The sequence below is a fragment of the Hylobates moloch genome, unplaced genomic scaffold, assembly GCF_009828535.3.
Source record: "Hylobates moloch isolate HMO894 unplaced genomic scaffold, HMol_V3 SCAFFOLD_22, whole genome shotgun sequence".
Classification (NCBI taxonomy): domain Eukaryota; kingdom Metazoa; phylum Chordata; class Mammalia; order Primates; family Hylobatidae; genus Hylobates; species Hylobates moloch.
The window spans coordinates 8,558,977-8,581,700 of record NW_026652297.1 but is presented as its reverse complement, the minus strand read 5'-3'; the positions used below and the strand labels follow the sequence as shown (position 1 = coordinate 8,581,700).

The 22,724-nt window shown below is 39.9% G+C and overlaps 1 protein-coding gene across 15 annotated transcripts in view; it reads right to left on the bottom strand.

Moving 5' to 3' along the window:
• TFDP2 (transcription factor Dp-2) overlaps positions 1-22,724 on the bottom strand; it is a 193,162-nt gene that overhangs the window by 35,812 nt on the left and 134,626 nt on the right. For 14 of the 15 annotated variants that reach the window (XM_058433376.1, XM_058433375.1, XM_032143360.2 and 11 more), the window contains 2 exons: positions 11,247-11,350; positions 797-918 (listed from right to left, as the gene is read on the bottom strand). In XM_058433376.1, the coding sequence (XP_058289359.1) occupies positions 797-918; positions 11,247-11,350 (226 nt within the window). Of the gene's footprint in view, positions 1-796; positions 919-11,246; positions 11,351-19,686; positions 20,559-22,724 lie in introns of those variants that run through there. The other variant, XM_058433381.1, reaches the window with a different exon arrangement.

Here is a 22,724-nt window from a genome sequence, read left to right as displayed (position 1 = left end):
ACTTTGCCAGGATTATTAATTCACTTAATATCCTTGAAGCAAGGAGATTCTTACTGAACTAAGATTTACCACCTGCTTGCTCAAACTCACATATGACAGAATCACCAATGCAGTATTCCACCATGTAAATAACTTCTAAAGTAACAAAACGTCTAAGGTAACAAAATGAGGTTTTGAGTAATTTATCTTATTTATTTTTCTTTTATGGAAGTATGAGGTGCTAAAATGATAAAGAGTGGAGAAAGGTATAAGTATTTTACAGGCAAAGATGAAACATATAGAAGTTGTACTAAAAGTGACAAATTAGTAACAGAAGGGACCTTGATTCAATTGCTCAGTGTTTAAAAAGAAGAGGAAATTTACTAAAAAAATTTATTTGGCCTCTTTTCCTACCCTTTTCTGGTTTTTACGGAAATAATTCATACAGGAAATTCTGAGTGTAGCCAACACTTAATATTTAACTCCTTTTTTGTGTGAGTTAAAAATACATAAAAATATAGTTTTTATATCTCCAAAGCAGTTAAATGTTATAATAATAAAAGTAGACCTATTCCAGAGTTTAAAAAGTCACAGGGTTTAGTTATGAGTTATTGTACTGTTTCTTTTCTGTTTAAAAATAGTTGTTCCAGAGATTATTTATATCTAAGATATAAAGTGAAATAAAATAGGTGATTTTAAAGGAAAAACATTTGTTTTTAAGAACTAAACAAACAAGAACAGAAGACAAGACAGTAAGAAAAAAATGTCTAAACTTTTTTTTTAAGGTTTTAAAAATAGTAACTTGCAACACTCTTACCCAGGGACCCAGCCAGTAGCTTCTGCTATGTGTGTCTGAGTAACCATTGCTGGTGCAGGGGTATATGGACTCCCAATCAGAACACTTCCTGAACTGGTTAGTCTCTGTGGTGTGCTTATAATCTGTAAAGTTAGGAACAAAGAATATAATATTCTTAATTATTAAGAAAAGCCTACAGGCAGAAAATAACATTGATTGCTAACCTACATATGAGGAAACCTTGCTGCCTAAAAGGCACTTAATGTCAGTCATCTAAAAATATAAGCAATGCCTTTGATTTACTTATATCCTAGGATCTTAAAGCACAAGTATCCTGAATACTGACATGAGGTCACAATGCAGGTTTCAGCAAATAAATGGCAATCTGGAAGGATTAAGTAGAGAACTGATAATGCTTTAAAAATCAGAAAAATGAAAAGCTTTCTTTGAAACTGAGGAAATGAACTGCAGTACAGCTTGATTTACTAGAAGCAGGGCAACAGCAAATCAGACTTCCACAGTCCATCATACGGTATACACAAAGATACTATCCAGCTTGGATTATTATATAGATGCAATGTTATCCTTTTATAAAAGAGTATTGGACCGGGAGCGGTGGCTCGCGCCTATAAACCCAGCATTTGGGAGGCCGAGGCGGGAGGATCACCTGAGGTCAGGAGTTCAAGACCAGCCTGGCCAACATGGTAAAAACCTATCTCTACTAAAAATACAAAATTAGCCAGGTATGGTGGCATGCGCCTGTAATCCCAGCTACACGGGAGGCTGAGGCAGGAGAATCACTTGAACCTGGAAGGTGGAAGTTGCAGTGAGCCGAGATCGCGCCACTGTACTCCAGCCTGAGCAAAAAGAGCAAAACTCCATCTCAAAAAAAAAAAAAAAAAAAGAGTATTTCATTTTATTAAATACTCTTTGAAGACATTTTAAAGACCATAAAACATTCTACCATATGGATTTATTATTCTCTATTAGATATATATGCATTTTTAATTATTCACTATTATAAAGAATGCTGTGATAAACATTTTTGTACAAAGACCTTGCCCTTAATTTCTATTTCCTAAGGCTAGATTCCAGAAAGGGGATTAATGGAACCCCTAAAGACTTTTTTAGAAAGGTACCTTATATGTGTTACCAGGTCTTAAAATTTTCACTGGTTAAAAAACAAAACAAAACATGTTTTTCCCAAAGACATTTATAATAATTAATACAAAAAAAACTAGCAGCCTAGTAATAGCTTTAGAAGTATTTTCATGTAAAAAAAGGGGAAGAGGCATGCTCCAGTGAATGGGGATATTAATGAAACATGATTGGCCCCTATGTGGATAATTGTTGAAGCAACTGCTGGGTATATAGTTCTGTTTTTGTAAAGTTTGGAAGTGTTCATGATAGTAAGTTTTAAGTCCCAACTGAGAGAGAAAAATATCTACAGGGACTACGTGTAACTGTTAATAAGTCCTCAAACAAGAGAAATAGTTCTATTTCTACTGCCTTATGCAAGACAAAATGCTAATTAATTTTTATCTCCCTGACCAAATGAAACATGTTTCTGCAGCCAGGGTGAATCATTAAGTTCATTGCTAACTTGCTCCATACATAACTGAAGGGAAGGATTAATAAGCATTTCAAGCTCTTTATTTGCATTTGAAAGAAAGAGTCAAACAATAACCTCTGAAGCATAAAAATAGTTCAGACCTAGTTATTAAAGTCTAGTCAACATTTATTCATTTACCAAGTATTTAAGAACCTTAGTTAGTGTCTGTTTTTGTTCGACTATGTTAGTTTGGGGCTAGGGAGATGTTAGTACCTAGAAATGTTTATGAAATAGTTTTAATCCATTCATTCCATAGTTTAAAAAAATAAAAACAAAAGTTAGTAATACTGACAGATGTCTGGAGAGTTCTGATTATGTACAATACACCAAGGGTATTAAATAAGGCACTCAGAAGTTTGCCTCATGAGAAAACATAACATAAAAGCATAAAAACAGACAACGTGTCTGTACCTCTCATCAAATTCTGCCTTGCATTCCAAGTATGCTTGCACTTCCCACTCCACACGTCTGGTCCCACATCCCCACTTTCAGTGCATCCCCCATTTCAGTGTAGGATCTTTAGGGGTGGCGAGTACCTTGCTAAACTATGTCCTTTGCAGGGTTTAACACAGTGGTAGGGGATGCTCATAGGAAAGGCACAATAAATATTTATTAACTGGGATAAAATACTCAACTTTTAAAATAATAGGGAAAAAAGTAACTTCATTTATTGATATGCTAAAAGGTTTATATAAAATCCACTAAAAAAATACAGCATAGTTTCCACCAATCACTACATCACATTCTCTATCATGTTGACCTTGGGTATGGACAATTTATAAAGAAAAATGTGAGTTATTTGATTAGCCTCTGGTCAACTCTATTCCTTGAACAGCAATGTCTACAAAGCTATTCTAAGCATTCCAATTTACCCTTGAAACAGATTGTATTACTACTGTAGTATTATTACTAAGGAGATATTTTTCTATATGGTATTAGCAGCCTGCATGCTTGGTTTTGCTGATTTATAGGGCTTTGTAGAAAAAAAAAAGAAGCTCATGCCTGTAATCCTAGCACTTTGAGAGGCAAAGGCAGGCGGATCATTTGAGGTCAGGAGTTCAAGATCAGCCTGGCCAACATGGCGAAACCCCAACTCTACTAAAAATACAAAAATTAGCTGGGCGTGGGGGTGGGCACCTATAATCCCAGCTACCTGGAAGGCTGAGGCAGAAGAATCACTTGAACCCAGAAGGCAGAGGTTACAGTAAGCAGAGATCATACCACTGCACTCCAGCCTGGGCGACAGAGTGAGACTCCATCTCAAAAACAAACAAACAAAAAGAAACAAAGAAAGGAAAAAAAGAGAGGAGGAAGGGAAAGAGGACATAGAGAAAAACTGGCTATCTTTATGAAAATGACTTTGAAAGTGAATTCTAGTTTACATTTTCTTTTTCTCCCTCCCTCATTGTCAGATTGCTGGCTGATATTCTTTGCTGATCGGAGAGTGATTAGCAACACTCTGCTCCTTTCTCTTAGCACAGGGCCTGGTACATAGCAATTCCTTAATAAACATTTCCTACATGAACAAATTAGAGAGATGACACACTCGAACAGGAAAGATAGGGTCTAAGAGTATGTGAGATACAGTAAGTTCCTAAACTAGGATAATGAGAGTGAAACTTAAGAAATAAAACAAAAGGAAAATCAAGTAAGACTTGAACAGCCACAGAATATAAGAAAATTGGTTTACAGGGTGATAAGCCAGTCATGCTTTGTAACCCTGAACCTTAATTTTGAAATCCCAGGCCAGGCACAGTGGCTCACTCCTATAATCCCTGCACTTTGGGAGGCTGAGGTGGGTGGATCATTTGAGGTCAGGAGTTGGAGACCAGCCTGGCCAACATGGTGAAACCCCATCTCTACCAAAAATACAAAAAAAAATCAGCTGGGTGTTGTGGTGCACGCCGGTAATCCCAGCTACTCAGGAGGCTGAGGCAGAAGAATCGCTTGAACCTGGGAAGCGGAGGCTGCAGTGAGCTGAGATCGTGCCACTGCACTCTCCAGCCTAGGTGACAGAGTGAGACTCTGTCAAAAAAAAAAAAAAAAAATTTTGAAATCCCAAACTGAAGTATTAAAAGTTGGAGGTAAAAATATACTTTTAATATAATTCACTTGATATGCTAAGGAAAATGGAGTTTTAAATTTCAGAGTCCTCCTACCAAAAATCCAGATATCCTTAATTTAAATGTTATCATGTGGTTTCTCTGACAATAGAATTAGTTACGCTGGGAAAATCACATAGCAATTGAACATTATTCTGAACATTTTCCTGCCCTCAATCAACATATTTTATGTGCTACTGCCATCTACAGTTAAAAAAAGCCAAGAGACCGTATGTATTCGAAAGGGAAAAAAATTACAAAATTATAAAGTGGTATATTAAGAGATTTCACTATTTGATGGAATTCTGGTTTTCACTATAAGAAGCACGCAGTTTTTACTCTTTTAAAATAAGACAGCCATGAGATTATCTTATACAGTTGACCCTTGAACAACATGGGCTTAAACTGGGCAGGTCCACTTATACATGGATTTTCTTCCACTTCTGCCACCCCTGAGACAGCCAGACCAACTCCTCCTCTTTCTCCTCCGCAGCCTACTCAACAGGAAGACATCAAGAATGAAGACCTTTATGATAATCCACTTCCACTTAATGAATTATAAATGTATTTTCCTAATGATTTTCTTAGTAATATTTTTTCCCTAGGTTACTTTATTGTAAGAATACAGTATACAATACATATTAACATATGAAATAACATTAATATAACATAAAATGTGTTATTCGATTATTTATGTTACAGTAAGGCTTCTATAGTCAATAATAAGGTATTAATAGTTAAATTTTGGGGGAGTCAAAAGCTATCTATGGATTTGTGACTGCACAGGGGCTGTGCCCTTATCCCTTGCATTGTTCAAAGGTCAACTGTATAAATAATCTTAAGATCTATAACATATAACCATAAGACAGCCTGTAAGAAAAGGGCAAGTATCTCAACTAAAATAGGTACTGCTAAACTAGTTTCCATAGCCACAGAAAACTTTTCATGGGGACTTTGGAAATTTCTATCTACCATTAAGATTTGGCTTCCAAAAGACATGTAAAGTTTAAAGGGCAAGCACAAAAAGAAGGCTAAGAAGCAAATGGGTGAGTTTCTAATCCAAGAATTCTTTTTTTTTTTTTTGAGATGGAGTCTGGCTCTGTTGCCTAGGCTGGAGTGCAGTGGCGTGATCTCAGCTCACTGCAAACTCCGCCTCCCGGGTTCATGCCATTCTCCTGCCTCAGCCTCCCAAGTAGCTGGGACTACAGGCGCCTGCCACCACGCCCGGCTAATTTTTTGTACTTTTAGTAGAGACGGGGTTTCACCTTGTTAGCCAGGATGGTCTCGATCTCCTGACCTTGTGATCCGCCCGCCTCAGCCTCCCAAAGTGCTGGGATTACAGGCGTGAGCCACCGCGCCCAGCCTAATCCAAGAATTCTTTAACGAAACAAAAACTTTTTAAAAAATCATGGATGAGGGAGTTAGAGAAGCGACAAATGGCTCTAACTGGGTGTCTTAGTCCATTCAGGCTACTATAACAAACCACCTTAGACTGGGTAATTAATTTTCTTTAAAGTCTTCTGCAAGGAGTACAAAACTGGGTAATTTACAAACCATAGAAATTTATTGCTCACTGTTCTGGAGGTTGCTGAGAGGTCCAAAATTAAAGTGCCGGCAGATTCAGTGCCTGCTGAGGGTTTATTCTCTGCTTCAAAGATGATGCCTTCTGGTTGCATCCTAATAGCAGAAAGGGTCCAGGGCGCTCCCTTCAACCTCTTTTATAAGGGTACTAATTCCATTCATGAGGGTGAAGCCCTCATGACTTCATCACTTCCCAAAAGGCCCCGCCTCTTAATACCACCACAGTAGGGATTAGGTTTCAACATGAATTTTTGGAGGAACCCATTCAGACCACAGCATTCAGTTCCTGGCCCTCTAAAATTCATGTCTATTTCACAGGCAAAATACATTCATTTCATTCCAATAGTCTCACAAGTCTTAACTCCTTCCCAAAATCAGATATGGGTAAGACTCAAAGGTGCAATTCATCCTGAGGCAAATTCCCTCCAGCTGTGAGTCTGTGAAATCCAATCTGTTTCCAAAATACAATGATGGGACAGGCACAGAACATGCATTCCCATTCCAAAAGGGAGAAAATAGAAAAGAAGAAAGGGATAATAATAATAGGTCCCAACCAATACAAAACCCAACAGGGCAAACATTAACTTTTAAGGCTTCAGAATGATCTTCGACTTGATATCCTGCCTTCTGGACACACTGGAGCAGGAGTTGGGCCCCCAGGGTACCAGGGGCTCCCACCCCCATGACTTTATTGGGGGCAGCCCATGCTGCAGTTCTCCTGGGTTAGAGTTTGAGTCTTCTGCATGTGGCTCTCCCAGGCTGGAGTTGCATGCTGGAAGCTCTGCTAGACTAGGGCCTCAGGGAGCGACCCCGCCCCTCTCAGCTCCACTAAGCTTTGCCCTGGTGAGGGTTCCCAGCGGTGGCCTCACCTCTGTAGCAATTCTCTGCCAGGATCTGCTAAGGCTCTCCAGGGCATCTTTGAAATCTAGGTGGATGTTATCATACCCCGCAGCTTGTGCACTCTGCACCCACTGGAGATGGCATCACTCAGACACTGCCAAGGTTCACCACCTGTGCCATCTAGAGGAACAGCCACTGTGACTTGCACTATACTTGGGCCTACTGGAGCCACACCTGGAATGGCTAAGGAGCACTGTGCCAAAATTTGGGGAGTAGACTTGACACAGTGCCAGGAAGGGATTGCCAGGGTTTCATTAGCGCCTGAAGCCCCTCTTTTGATAGTTCTGTCCCCCATGCCTTGGCACTCTGGGCCTGTGATGGGAGGAGCAGCACTGGTAATCACTGAAATGCTGTGGGTTTATTCTTCCATTGTTTTGATGAACAGCACCAAGCTTCCACCCAGGCACGCTAATCTCCTTATCAAAAGGTGACTAGGCCACTCTTTTAGTGTTCTCTCCAGAACATGCTTTTTTATTCTTCACATGGCCAAGCTGAGAATTTCCCAAATCTTCAATTATGATTATAAATTATATGTTTAATTCATTTCTCTCTTCTCACATTTTACTATAAACAGCCAAGAGAAGCCATGTTGATCCCTAAACACTTTGCTTAGAGATTTCTTTGACCAAATATCCAATTTCACTGCTCCTAAGTTCCTCCTTCCACAAACATTAAAACAGGAAAACAATTCAGTGAAGTCCCTTGCCACTTTTTTGGTTGTTGTTTGGTTGTTGTATTTTATTTTTTTGAGATAGAGTCTCACTCTGTCAGGGTCACTACAGCCTTGGACTCTTGGGCCCAAGTGATCCTCTCTCCTTAGTCTCCTGAGTGGCTAGGTGCCACCATGACTGTTTTTTTTTTTTTTTCTGAGACAAAGTCTCGCTCTGTTGCCCAGGCTGGAGTGCAGTGGTACAATCTCTGCTCACTGCAAACTCAGCCTCCCAGATTCGAGTGATCTTCCTGCCTCAGCCTCCCAAGTGGCTAGGATTACAGGCACCCGCCACCATGTCCGGCTAATTTTTGTATTTTTAGTAGAGACGGGGTTTCACCATGTGGGCCAGGCTGGTCCCGAACTCCTGACCTCAAGTGATCTGCCAGCCTCGGCTTCCCAAAGTGCTGGGGTTACAGGTATAAACCACTGCACCCGGTCTAGCTAATTTTTTATTTTTAGCTTTTTTTTTTTTTTTAGTAAAGATGAGGTCTCACTATGTTGCCCAGGCTGGTCTTGAACTCCTGGGCTCAGGAAATCTTTCTTCCTTGGCCTCACAAAATGTTGGGATTACAGGAATGAGCCACTGGGCCCAGCCTTTTGCTACTCTGTAACAAGGATGGCTTTTCCTCCAGTTTCCAATAACATGTCCCTCACTCCTGTCTGAGACCTCATTATAATGGCCTTTACCATCCATATTTGTGCCAACATTCTGTTCATGACCACAGAGGTAATCTCTAAGAAGAGTGAGGCTTTCTATATAGCTCTCCTCTTCTGATTCCTCACCAGAATCACCCTTAATGGTCCATTCATCTCAAGAGGCTTTTTCCAGCCTGTTCCTCTGAACTCTTCCAGCCTCTGCCCATTATCCAGTTCCAAAGCCACTTCTACAGTTTTAGGTGTTTGTTATGGCCACACCCCTGTTCTTGGTACTAATTTTTGTCTTAGTCTGCTATAACAAAATATCTTAGCATAGGTAATTTATAAATGATAGAAATGTATTTCTTACAGTTCTGGTGGCTGGGAAGTCCAGGATCAAGACACTAGCAAATTCAGAAGGCTCACTCTCTGCTTGTAGTGTCTTCACTACAGGAAGTGGGGAAGAAAGGGGCAAAGAGCTCCCTTCAAATTTTTTTTTTTTTTAGACAGAGTCTTGCTCTGTCTCCCAGGCTGGAGTACAGTGGTGCGATCTCTGCTTACTACAACCTCTTCCTCCCGGGTTCAAGCGATTCTCCTGCCTCAGCCTCCCGAGTAGCTGGGACTACATGTGTGTTACCATGCTTGGCTAATTTTTTGTATTTTAGTAGAGATGGGGTTTCACTGTGTTAGCCAGGATGGTCTCGATCTCCTGACTTCGTGATCCACCCACCTTGGCCTCCCAAAGTGCTGGGATTACAGGCGTGAGCCAACACACCCAGCAATTTTTGTATTTTTAGTAGAGATAGGTTTCACCATGTTGACCAGGATGGTCTCGGTCTCTTGATCTCATGACCCACCCGCCTCGGCCTCCCAAAGTGCTGGGATTACAGGTGTGAGCCACCACACCCGGCCTCAACTTCTTTTATAAAGTCACTAATCCTCTCCATGAGAATGAAGCCCTCATAGCTTAATCATTTCCCCAAAGGCTCTACCCCTTAATACCACCACAATAGGGATTAAGCTTCAACATGAATTTTGAAGGGACACATTCAAGAGACAGCAATGGAGTCTTACAACAATTAAGAAACCAAAAACGAAATTCTGATTCCTGCCCAAGAACTCAGAACTGAAAAAAGGACCTCAGAAGTAGGGGGACAAATTAAGTACTTGGGATGGCCCAGTTGAAGGTAGAGTTCCAAATCGCCTCTCCTTCTTGTGACCTTTGTTTTGCTGATCCTGAGATTTACAGTAACTGAGTTAGTAGCACACATCACTACTTATTATTAGCAGAACTGGACTGTGTAAGGGCTAAAATGCACATTAGTTCAAACTGACAATGGGAGAAAAATTATACATGCTTCCAAAGGAGAAATTCAAATTGGGGTATAGCAGCATTAAACAAAAAATAATACAAAATAATCTCTCAAAACAGAAGAGTGCTGTAAGGGCAAGACTCATAAAAATTTGAGTATGTTTAGTTTTGGTGCTTATATAATCACATTTCAAAATGCAGATTTTAAAGTCAGGTGCTTTATCTCATTTGCACCTATAGTAGTGGCTGAGGAGGGGCAAATGCTTAGCAAATGTCTGAAAATATAACCTGAGTTACCTTGAAATGAGGGCTCTTATTTGGGCTTAAATCTCTATGAGGTTTGGAGCTAGACTACATTCTTCACATAGTTACAGTAAATTGTGTTGTATCTTTAGCTTGATTTCTGCAGATAATAAACAGTCCTCAACTAACCAAGGAAAATATCATGTCTAGAATGTGTACTGAAGTCTTAGAGACTTTCTGAAACCATTAGGTATGTTAAAAGATATTTTTGTCTAAATAACTTTGCATTTAACATAGTCCACAGTGCTGTTGTACATTATGGGCAAAATGTATCCTTATTGCTCTATAGATGAAAAGGTGAAAACACCAGCAACGGAAAGTTATTGCTTAAATATTTGAGTACTTTTACTAATGGTGGGTGAGGCCATTTAGACATAGTTTCAGAGTAGTGGAATGGAACCTTGCTTATAAGTAAGTCTTCTGAAAGTGCTACACAGTTCATGCTCTAGCATAATTAATGAATGTCTTTAGAGAAACAGTTGTTTTCCATTTTTCATTCATTATTTCTACTGCTAAAGATTAAAATAAATTGGTATATTGTTTTTTCCCCAAAAGTCTTTAATGAAAGGAGTTTTAAATTAATAGCTCCAGATGTAAATTAACTGTTGGGTCACAGATTCCATTTATGTGAGAATACATAGTTTAGAGTAGTAAAGGTTATTTTATAAGAAAAAGAAAAAAGGAGAAAGACATAAAGCATAATACATTTCAAATCAATTTAAACAAGTAAATACAAGAGAAACCTCATATAGAGAGCAAAAGACTTAATACTACACATCCAGAATCCACAGATTCAAATATGTGAAAATTAAATATTAAAGAGCACACAATGTTTCTCAAGCTCAAAACTTGATCAGATATATTCAGATAAAAACAGAACATTTTTTAAAAGTGACTCAGATAACTGAAATTAACTATAATTTTTTCTTTTTCTTTTTGAGACAGGGTCTTGCTTTATCACCCAGGCAGGAGTGCAGTGGTGCAAACACGGCTCACTGTGGCCTTGACCTCTTGGGCTCAAGCAATCCTCCCGCCTCAGTCCTCCAAGTAGCTAGGACTTCAGGCATGCGCCACAGTGCCCAGCTGTTTTTTGTAGAGACAGAGTTTCACCATGTTGCCCAGGTTGGTCTTGAACTCCTGGGCTCAAGTGATCCACCTGCCTCGGCCTCCCAAAGTGTTGGGATTACAGGCGTGAGCCACCTACCGCGCCTGGTTTAACTGGAATATCTGATCAAACGTATTTAATGCAATTATCCTTTAAATTAGTCTTGGCTAAACAAAGTTTCGATTCTAAGATTTGATAATTTTCTTACCATTTGGGGTCCAACATTCACATTTATTGGTCCTAAGGTTTTTGGTAAAATCTTCGTAGGTGAGTTGGTATTGGAAACTGGAAATGCAACAAATGAAATGTTGCCTGAAATGATATCAAAACATTAAGTTAGTATTCTGCAATACCAAGGCCATTTTCTAGCTATATACACCCATGGTCCTAATTCATTATGTTGAGGTAATTTATAATTATCTTAGGAAGCATATTATGAACAAAATATACCTTACTGAAAAGTCATACTAATGGCTGCTTTGTTGTAAGGAATACAATTAATTTTGCTGCATAACTAATCTTATTTCTATTTTATTGAAACTCTATAAAATAGTTCCAATTATTTGACAACTAACTACAAAACTTTCAGTTAGTCTTTTAGAGGAAAAAATTTTTAGAGAATATGTAACACAAATCACAGTTTATATCAGAATTGAGAAAGAGATCTTTAATAGACATGACAGAACAAATAATATACTTGATGATGAAACAGAACATGAAAAGTAAAATAACTATTCAAATTTCTTTTTTTTTTTTTTTTTTTTTTTGGGACAGAGTCTCGCTGTCGCCCAGGCTGGAGTGCGGTGGCGCGATCTCGGCTCACTGCAAGCTCCGCCTCCCGGGTTCACGCCATTCTCCTGCCTCAGCCTCCCGAGTAGCTGGGACTACAGGCACCCACCACCGCGCCCGGCTAACTTTTTGTATTTTTAGTAGAGACGGGGTTTCACCGTGGTCTCGATCTCCTGACCTCGTGATCCACCCGCCTCAGCCTCCCAAAGTGCTGGGATTACAGGCGTGAGCCACCGCGCCTGGCCTCAAATTTCTTTATAGTATAAAACATTGAGACTAAAAGCTAACATATTTTCAAACTGTCAAATTGGTAATGTTTTAGGGTTTTATAAGTAGAGAAAAAACATGGTGCTAACTAGTTATTAATACTAGAAACAGTGGGATCTGTACCGTGTTTTCAAGTGATTTCAGTATTTTAAATTTCAAATTAACATAGCAAACTGCTACCAAGAAAATTCCCCCCAAAAGGAAAAGCCAACCTGTTATTTTCTGAACTATAACATCAACTACTTAATTCCCCCGATAAACTTCAGCTTATCAATGTTTCTCTTAGAAGATAACAGTGTAACAAAATATATCAAAGGAGATCATCCAGGAAGTATGTGAAAGAAGGCCAACACTAAAACCCTGGGGACAAGCAACATTTAAGGGTAGGACAACAAAGACATTTCCTTCTTAGTTGCCTTCCTCAGATGACCCCCATCTTCCAAAACTTGACCACACTCTTTAATCCCCTTACTTTTTTTTTTTTTTTTTGAGATGGGGGTCTCACTCTGACACCCAGGCTAGAGGACAGTGATGCAATCACAGGTCACTATAGCCTCAAACTCCAGAGCTCAAGTGATCCTCCCACCTCAGCCTCCAAAGTGGCTGACATCACAGGCATGCGTCACCACACCTGGCTAACTTTTTTATTTTGTAGAGATGGGGTCTTGTCATGTTGCCCAGCCTGGTCTCAAACTCCTGGGCTTCAAGCAGTTCTCCCTCTTAGCCTCCCAAAGTGCTGGGATTAAAGGCTTGAGCCACGGCACCCAGCCTAAATGACTTCTTTTTCTTTTTTTTTCTTTTTTTTTGAGAGTCTTGCTCTGTCGCCCAGGCTGGAGTTCATTGGCACAATCTTGGCTCACTGCCACCTCTGCTTCCCAGGTTCAAGTGGCTCTCCCGTCTCAGCCTCCTGGGTAACTGGGATTCCAGGCACCTGCCATCATGCCCGGCTAATTTTTGTGTTTTAGTAAAGATGGGGTTTCACCATGTTGGCTAGGCTGATCTCGAACTCCTGACCTTGGGTAATCCGCCTGCCTCAGCCTCCCAAAGTTCTGGATTACAGGCGTGAGCCACCATGCCTGGCCCTAAATGACTTCTTTCATTTCTGCTCTGCACTTTCTGCCTCTTCAGGGATCTCACCCATCAATTATCTACTCTGTCTCTGGAATTTTCAACTATTCCATTGGCCCTTTCCCTTCAGTTTTTCTGCCCATTCGGCATTATAGAGTTAATTTTCCCCCTAATTCCACATATAAAAATCAAATTCTATTTCTTGTACCCACTCAGCAAGTCCTAGTACCCAAATCTGCTTCTCCTTCCTGTTCTCACTCTTGATATATGACTGAGCCCTCTTATACGATCATCGAATCCACCCAGTGATCTAATCTAGAAATGATCTTCAGATCTTCACTCCATCCCCTCCTCATTCAACTGACCACCATATTTGTTATTTCCTTATTCTAGTTCCTTTATGCTAGCGGTCCCCAACCGTTTTAGCACCAGGAACTGGTTTCGTGGAAGACGGTTTTTCCACAGACAGAGGTGAAGGGAGGTATGGTTTTGCAATGATTTAAGAACATTACATTTATTGTGCACTTTATTTCTATTATTATTACACTGTAGTATATAATGAATTGGTTATACAAATCATCACAATGTGGAATCAGTGGGAGCCTTGGGCTTGTTTTCCTGCTACTGGAGAGTCCCATCTGGGAGTGATGGGAGATAGTGATAGTTCATCAGGCATTAGATTCTCATAAGGAGTGTGCAACCTAGATCCCTCACATGCACAGTTCACAATAGGGTTTGTGCTCCTATGATAATCTAATGCCGCTGCTGAGCTGACAGGAGGCGGAGCTCAGGCAGTGATGTGAGTGATGGGGAGTGGCTGTAAATACAGATGAAGCTTTGCTCACTCACTGGCTTGCCTGCCACTCACCTCCTGCTGTGTGGCCCAGCTCCTAACAGGCCACGGACTGGTACCTGGTGGCCGGTTGGGGACCCCTGCTTTATGCTGCTGGCACTCGTTTAATTTGCAACTTCATATCTGGTTTGAATACAGTTACCCTCTAACTCAGTGATTCACAATACTGGCTGTCCAGTGGAATCACCTGGGGAACAATGAACAATACCAATTCCTAGGTTCCAATCCTAGAGCTGCTGATATAATTGATCTGGGGTGAACCTGGGCATCGGGCCATTAAATGTTCTCCAGACAGTTCCAATGTGCAGCCAGGGCTGAGCACCACGGCTCTTACTAGATATCCTACCTCCAACAGCTTTCCTAGACACTCCATACATCTATAACAAACCAGTCTTTCAACTGGCAAAACTGTTCTGAACACTCCCCTAATTATGGTTTTTAAGGACTCCACAACACTTTCTAAATGCCTCCCAGACTCCTCAACATGGCACAAAAGCTCACAGTGGATATCTCACCCCTGCCTCCTTTCACAGCTTCATCTTCAGCTGCTCCCTCCACATGTACCCCACAATCCAACCAGATTAAATACTTTACATTTCCAGAGAGGCCCCAATTCAACCACCTGGCTTTGGCATACACCTTTCCTTCTGCTGAGAAGGCCCTTCTCTACTGAGCCAACTCCTACCTACTAGCACTTCAAAATGGATGGATTCCACACCATTTTCTGAGCAATTATTATGTCCCCAGAGTGTTCCAGAGGTTTCCTATATATACATACATATATGTATGTACATATATACACAACGCACATAAAGTGTATATATATATAGATATACACACACACATATATATGCACACACCACACACATACACACTATTGTCCTAAGCATCGATGAGGAAAAAAGTATACACATATATACATTTTATGTGTGTGTATGTATGTGTGTATATTTTTTCCTCATCAATGCTTAGGACGGACAACAGTGTGAAATAGATTATTAATGACCCTATTTTATACATTAAGAAATTGAGATTGAGATTCAATACAAGGTCCCATAGTAGTGAAGCTGATAGCTCCACCTCCAAAGCCTCTGCTCTATGCATCTCCTTGTTCTTAAAAGCTGTGCCATCCCCTGTGGTCTAAATTCTGGATATTCCTCTTCTGGCTTCTCATAAAACCTGTTATTACTGACTTGTAATTCTATTATAAATGGGCTACGTCTCTCAGCTTTGTATCCTAGAATCTACTTTAGTCCTTGGCACAAAACAGGTGCACAAATGATGAAAACTGTTTGATCAGCAAAGATTGAAAGTATTACCTTTCCTAATCTGGATGCCAAACTTCCTGCAATACAGTTTAATTACAACCCTTATTATTTTTCCAACCAAGATGATAACTCATCCTGAGTTTGAAATCAATTTAAACAGCAGGTCCTTTGTTTATTTTGCTTTTAACATGACTGAACTGGTATTATCAAATAAAGTTTCCCTACCTTGTAATTGTGGAACTGATTTTCTTAAAACAAAATGTGGCCGGGCACGGTGGCTCATGCCTGTAATCCCAGCACTTTGGGAAGCCAAGCAGGGCAGATCACCTGAGGTCAGGAGTTCGAAACCAGCCTGGCCAACATGACGAAACCCTGTCTCTACTAAAAATACAAAAATTAGCCGGGCGTGGTGGTGCACACCTGTAATCCCAGCTACTTGGGAGGCTGAGGCATGAGAATCTTGAACCGAGGAGGTGGAGGTTGCAGAGAGCCAAGATAGCACCACTGCACTCCAGCCTGGGCAACAGAGCAGGACTCTGTCTCAAAAAAAAAAAAAAAAAAAAAAAACCAGAAAGAAAAAGAAAGAAAAGAAAAAGAAATTGACAAAACAAAAATTACAGTCCAGAAATAATTTCACCTATATATGAAAATTTTGTATATGATAAAGGTAGTATTTCAAACCAATAATGTTGAGACAAGAGACTATCCATTTGGATAAAAGAAATTTTAGATTTCAATTTTTCACACTGAACAAAAATAAATTTCAGAAAAATCAAATAAACATAAAAATTAAAACTTTATAAAAGTATTAGAAGAAAAAATATAATAATATTTTTATAATCCTGGAATGAGGAAGGCGCTCCTCATCATGTTAAGAATTCAGATATCTTAAGTGAAAAGACTGATGGATCTGACTACTTAAAAATCAAAACTTTCTCTATACCAAGACTTAATATACTTAGAAGACAAATGTCAGGCCGGTAAACAAATGTGCAAAGCCCAGGTCATTTGATTACTATTGTTAAAAATTTTTGTTTATTTAACCCACTCTTATAAATCAATAAGAAAAAGGCAATACCCCAATATAAAAATAAATCCGGTATATGAAGAAATACAGATGCCAGTCATCACATGAAAAGATGCTTGATTTTAATAATTAAAAAACTAACTTTTGGGCCAGGCGCGGTGGTTCACACCTGTAATCCCAGCACTTTGGGAGGCCAAGGTGGGTGGATCACGAGGTCAAGCGTTCGAGACCAGCTTGGCCAATATGGTGAAACCCCATCTCTACCAAAAATACAAAAATCAGCTGGGCATGGTGGCATGTGCCTGTAATCCCAGCTACTTGGGGGGTTGAGGCAAGAGAATCGCTTGAACCCGGGAGGCGGAGGTTGCAGTGAGCCAAGATCAGGCCAATGCACTCCAGCCTGGGTGACAGAGCAACACTCTGTCTCAAAAAAAAAAAAAACCCAAAAAACAAACAACTAACTTTTTAAAAAAGGAAACCTTTTCGCATACTAGACTGATAAAAAATTAACAAGTCTGATAATGCACTGAGTTGGTAAGGATGTGGCAAAACAGGCACATTTTAAAAGTACTGACCTGGCACCTACTATTCTATGTCAAGAACTAAGGCTAAGCATTAGGATATTCAGTGAACAAGTAACACTGTTCCCTGCACTCAAGGGACTAACATACTCTGTTAGTGAAGGGAATACTGTAGAACCTTTCTGGTGGTTCTGACAATGTGTTGATTTTAATTTGAGAGGAATAAACTGACCCTTGTTAGAATACAAAATTCTACATAAATGCTTTAAAAATAATTCTACACTTTTTTTTTTTGAGATGGAGTCTCACTCTGTCGCCCAGGCTGGAGTGCAGTGGTGCGAGTTCGGCTCACTGCAAGCTCTGCCTCCTGGGTTCACGCCATTCTCCTGCCTCAGCCTCCTGAGTAGCTGGAACTACAGGTGCCCAACACCACGCCTGGCTAATTTTTTATATTTTTAGTAGAGACGGGGTGTCACTGTGTTAGCCAGGACGGTCTCGATCTCCTGACCTCATGACCCGCCTGCCTTGGCCTCCCAAAGTGCTGGGATCATAGGCGTGAGCCACCATGCTTGGCCTATAATTCTACACATTTTAAAGCTTTTTTCCATCTCAACAAATACCCTCTGTTGCCTAAGTGGCAAGCTAATGTCTGGCTTCTGTGACATCATGATTGACAATGGGCATATCCTCTGACTAGCAATTCCTCTGGTGGAAATATACTCTAACAAACTAGGCAGATAAGAACAATTCTACATGTACTGGGACTGGAGCATTGTGGAGAAAAGCAAAGACCTACAAACAATTTAAGTGTTTAAACATCTTTTAGTACATATGTATGATGGAATATTATATAGTCCCTAAAAATACAAGCATGTATTGCCATGGAAAAATGTCCTATTATAAAAGAACATGATTACATTTACCTGAAAAACGACCTATATATATATTTTTCATATATTTTTATATATTCATAAAAAGTCTGCCAAGAGAAACTACAAATTTAATAGTGGTTAGCTCTGATGAGTAGCATGGGGGAAGTATTTGTTTTATACTTTTTATTATTTGAAAAAAAACATTTTATGAACATGCATGCACTTGTTTTATAATTTTAAAAGCTACTGTTGCCAGGCGTGCTGGCTCACGCTTGTAATCCCAGCACTTTGGGAGGCTGAGGCAGGAGGATGACGAGGCCAGGAGTTTGAGACCAGCCTGATCAATATGGTGAAACCCCGTCTCTACTGAGAATACAAAAATTAGCCAGGTGTGGTGGCACGTGTCTGTAATCCCAGCTACTTAGGAGGCTGAGGCAGGAGAATGACTTGAACCCGGGAGGCGGAGATTGCAGTGAGCCAAGATTGCACCACTGCACTCCAGCCTGGGTGACAGAGCGAGACTCCGTATTGAAAATAAATCAATAAATAAAAATAAAAGTTACTGTCATTCTGAAAAAGAGAGAGAGAATGAATCAGCCATAGCTACTAAAACAAGTTGAAGATCTAGAAATGATTGTCTTATAAGTAGTAAAAATGAAATTTGCTTTAAAAGTAGTTAAAAGGATTCCACTAGAATTCCAATAGTTGTAATATCCAGAAATAAAAGCCACATGTTTAGACAAAACTTACTTCCATCAAATCAGCTAAGTTCAGCAGCAGAAATATATATATATATATATATATATATATATATGTTTTTGACTCAAAAGGACACCTTTAAATAGATTATAAAGATTCAGTCAACCAAAATTTCAGCCAGGCTGAGAGAAGTAAAGTCTAAACAGTTTTTCCTAAGTGCGTGGCCTAAATTCATAGCTCCTCGGCAATAGGTGCTCAACACTGTCCAGAAGCTGATTCCTGGGACTCAGTGTACTAAAAACAACGATTTTTAAAGTTGCTTGGATTTTGGTTCTGGCAATTCCCTCAATTAACTAAATGAGATCAATCACCTAGAGAAGTGGCTAAGAAACAGAACTAAAAACTTATGCCAGATCTTGGCACAGGCACAAGATTTTGGCTCAAATATTATTTCAATTTATTGAGTAATTGAAATATTTTTGTTTTCCACTAGAATTGTCTAGACACCACAGACTTTTTTTTTCCACTATAATTCTTTAGGGGGTTCCAGTTACAATTAATCACCTTCAATATGTCCAATTAAAATGAAAAAAAAATCCAGTTACATAATTGTGGTTTGTCTATATGATGCTAATATAGTTTTTTTTTCATGGCATAGACTTTCTGAAAAAAATTTTTTTTGCTTGAATTAGCTTTAGGAAAAACCTTCTTCACCCAAGCCTACATCACATCCTCCTACAAGAACCAAACTGGTAACTTACTATAAGAAATAATACATATTTTTTGTGGGCTTATAAATCTCTTAAATTAGAAGCAATGGTATATCCCATATATACAGGGTCCAACTTCCCAGGACAAGCTAACCTAGAGCCCAAAATAAAAGTTTCTGGTTTGTCTGTTTGGAGACAGGATCTTGCTCTGTCATTCAGCCTGGAGAGCAGTGGCACTATCACAGCTCATTGCGGCCTCCAACTCCGGGCTCAAGTTATCCTCCTGCCTCAGCTTTCCAATGAGCTGGAACAATTGGTGTGCACCACCATGCCCAGCTATTTTTTTTATTTTTATTTTTTGTAGGGAGGGGGTCTCACTATATTGCCCGGGCTGGTCTCAAACTCTTGAGCTCAAGCGATCCTCCCGCCTTGCCAAAGCACTAGGATTCCAGGCATGAGCCACCACACCCAGCATAAATAAGTTAAAATGACCTAGACTGTGGTGGTGTATGTGTTTGCTGAAGTCCCCGAATGCTAGGCTAAAAGGGGTGATTCTACTGTAGGTAAATTATACCTTAATAAAATGATGGAAAAATGTAACTTGGGCGAGTTCATATTAGTTAGTATGATGCTAACTATAGATTATACCATCCTCTTGCTTTTCTTCTTCTGTCACCTCAACTGGCCCTTAAAAAAAAAATACAGGTAGTTCATCTTCTTGTCTAAAAAACATCCCTTCAGCTACTGTCCCTTTTAAGTCAGTCTCCTGCATCATCACAATCTTTCCCTCTCTGCCAGATCATTCTCATCAGCACATGAACATGCATAATTTCTTCCATCTCAAAAACAAAAAACAAACCAACTTTTCTCGACCATCCACAGTCCTCCAGTTACCAACTAATTTCTTGCCCTCTACAGCAAAACTACTCACAAAATCTGCCAGCATTTGCTGTTTCCACTTCCTCCACATCTCAGTTTCTTTTGAACCCTCTCTTCCCAATTTTCCCCCACAATTCCACTGAAATTCTTGGCCTTCAATTTACTTAACCTTCCATCTACTCTTGACACTTTTTAAAATCACACCTTCTTTAGAAACACTAACTCCACTTGACATCCAAGCCACCATTTTCTCCTGGTTCTCTTCCCAACCTACTGGCCACTCCATCTTAGCCTTAGTTGCTGGCTCCTTCTCTCTAAACATTTGGGAGCCCCTTATCTTGGTCCTCCAATCTCTTGGCTGTAAACCCTTCCTCATGAGATGATCTCATCTAAGTCTCCTGGCTTTAAATACACTGATGACTCTCGTGTATATTTCTCTGGATTAAATCTATCCCTTGAACTTTGGATTCACATATCCATTATCTTCTCATATCTCCATTTTGATGTCTCAAACGTATCTCAAACTTAATATATCCAAAATCTAACTCTGGACTGCCCCCACCCCACCCAGAAACCTCCTTCTTCATTTCAGTAAATGAAAACTCTATTCTTCAACTGCTCAGACTGAAAAGATTACTGTTGAGACCTCACTTTCTCTGATATCCCACATTCAATCAATTCATAAATCCCGCAAAGCTGGATCTTTAAAATACAGCTTGAATACAACCACTTCTCACCTGCTCCTCTGCTATCACTCTGGTCCAGGCCAACATCTTGGCTTCAATTACTGCAATAGCTTCCTGACGCAGCTCCATGCTGCTGCCCACCCTACCCCACAACTCTTATTTCCATGCTCTCTAATACAGTAGTCACTAGACACAGGTGGCTACTGAGCACTTGAAATGTGGTTAGACCTAGATTTTAAGTTTATTTAATTTTAATTAACATGTTTAAAAACTAAAGCAAATGAAGTATTTTCCCACTAAACACAACTTTATCATTTTGGTAGGGCTACATTTCACTTCAGTTGTTGAAATGTAGCATCTAAACTGAGATGTGCTCTAGGTATAAAATACACATCAGATTTTGAAAACTCAGCACAAAAAAACTATAAAATATCTGACTAATAATGTTTATATTGATTACATGTTGGATGATAATGTTTTTAACTTTTTAATTTTTTCCTTAGAGATGGAGTCTCGCTCTGTCACCCAGGCTGGAGTACAGTGGTGCAATCTCAGCTCATTGCAACCTCCATCTCCTGGGTTCGAGCAATCCTCCTGCCTCAGCCTCCCGAGTAGCTGGAATTACAGGGGCCTGCCACCACACCTAGCTAATTTTTGTAGAGACGGGGTTTCACTATGTTGGCCAGGCTGGTCTCGAACTCCTGATCTCGTGATCCACCCACTTGGCCTCCCAAAGTGCTGGGATTACAGGCGTGAACTACCATGCCCAGCAACATTTTTTTTTTTTTTTAAGACAGTCTCACTCTGTCACCCAGGCTAGAGTGCAGTGGTGCGATCTCAGCTCACTGCAACCTCCACCTTCTGGGTTCAAGCAATTCTGCTGCCTCAGCCTCCTGAGTAGCTGGGACTACAGGTGCCTGCCACCACACCTGGCTAATTTTTTTGTATTTTTAGTAGAAATGGGGTTTTGCCATGTTGGCCAGGCTGGTCTTGAACTCCTGACCTCAAGCAATCCATGTGCCTTGGCATCCCTAAGTGCTGGGATCACAGGCATGAGCCACCACACCTGGCCAGACGGTAAGTTTTAGTAAACGTTTGTATAATGTTTTAATAAATGTTTGGGTTCAATAAAATCCATCATTAAAATAAATTTCACCTGTCTCTTCATAGTATTAAAATATTGCTACTAGAAAATTTGCAATTACATAAGTGGATTACATTATACTAGGAAACCTAACTGGTTTATCCTCCACACAGCAGTCAGAGTGATCCCGCTACATGGAGGAGTCCTCTTTAAAACTCTCTAACTGGCATCACATCTCAGCTAGCTTGAGTCCTTAATGAGGGTTTACAAAGCCCTATATCATCTGCAGTCATCTTTCTGACCTTGTCACCTGTCAATCTCTCCCTACTTCATTCCTCTGCATTCACACCGACCTCTTTGCTGTTCTTCAATCCATGCCAACCAAATTTCTACTTCATGGCCTTTGTCCTCCAAGCCTCCTCTGCCTGTAATCCTCCCCCAGATATCCTACGTGTCTTATTCCCATTTCCTTCAAGTGTGCTAAGTTGACACGGCAGCAGAGATATCTACCACCCTATATCAGCACTTCCTAATTTACTATACTTTATTTTTCCACCATAGTACTTATCTCTATATGACACATTACATATTTATATTTACTTATATAATTACTATCTGTCTTGTCACTCTCAGAATGTTAAGTTCTACAACAATAGGGGCTTTGTCATCTCATTCATTGCTCCAGTTAGGTGTCTCCAACACTAGCATACAGCAGAGCTTAATATTTGTTGGATGAATCAATTGGTAAGTACATGAATGTCTACATGGAAGCATATATACAAATTCATAAAACTAGAGTGTACAGTGAAAACTGAGTCTCCTGCCATCCCGAATCACCACGAAAATATTCCCTTCCTTAGTGACAGCTGTGGTGCCAGTTTGTAGATAAGCTTCCAAAAATATCCTAGGCATACCCAAACACATACGCAAAAATATTCTTTTTTTTTTTGAGATGGAGTCTCG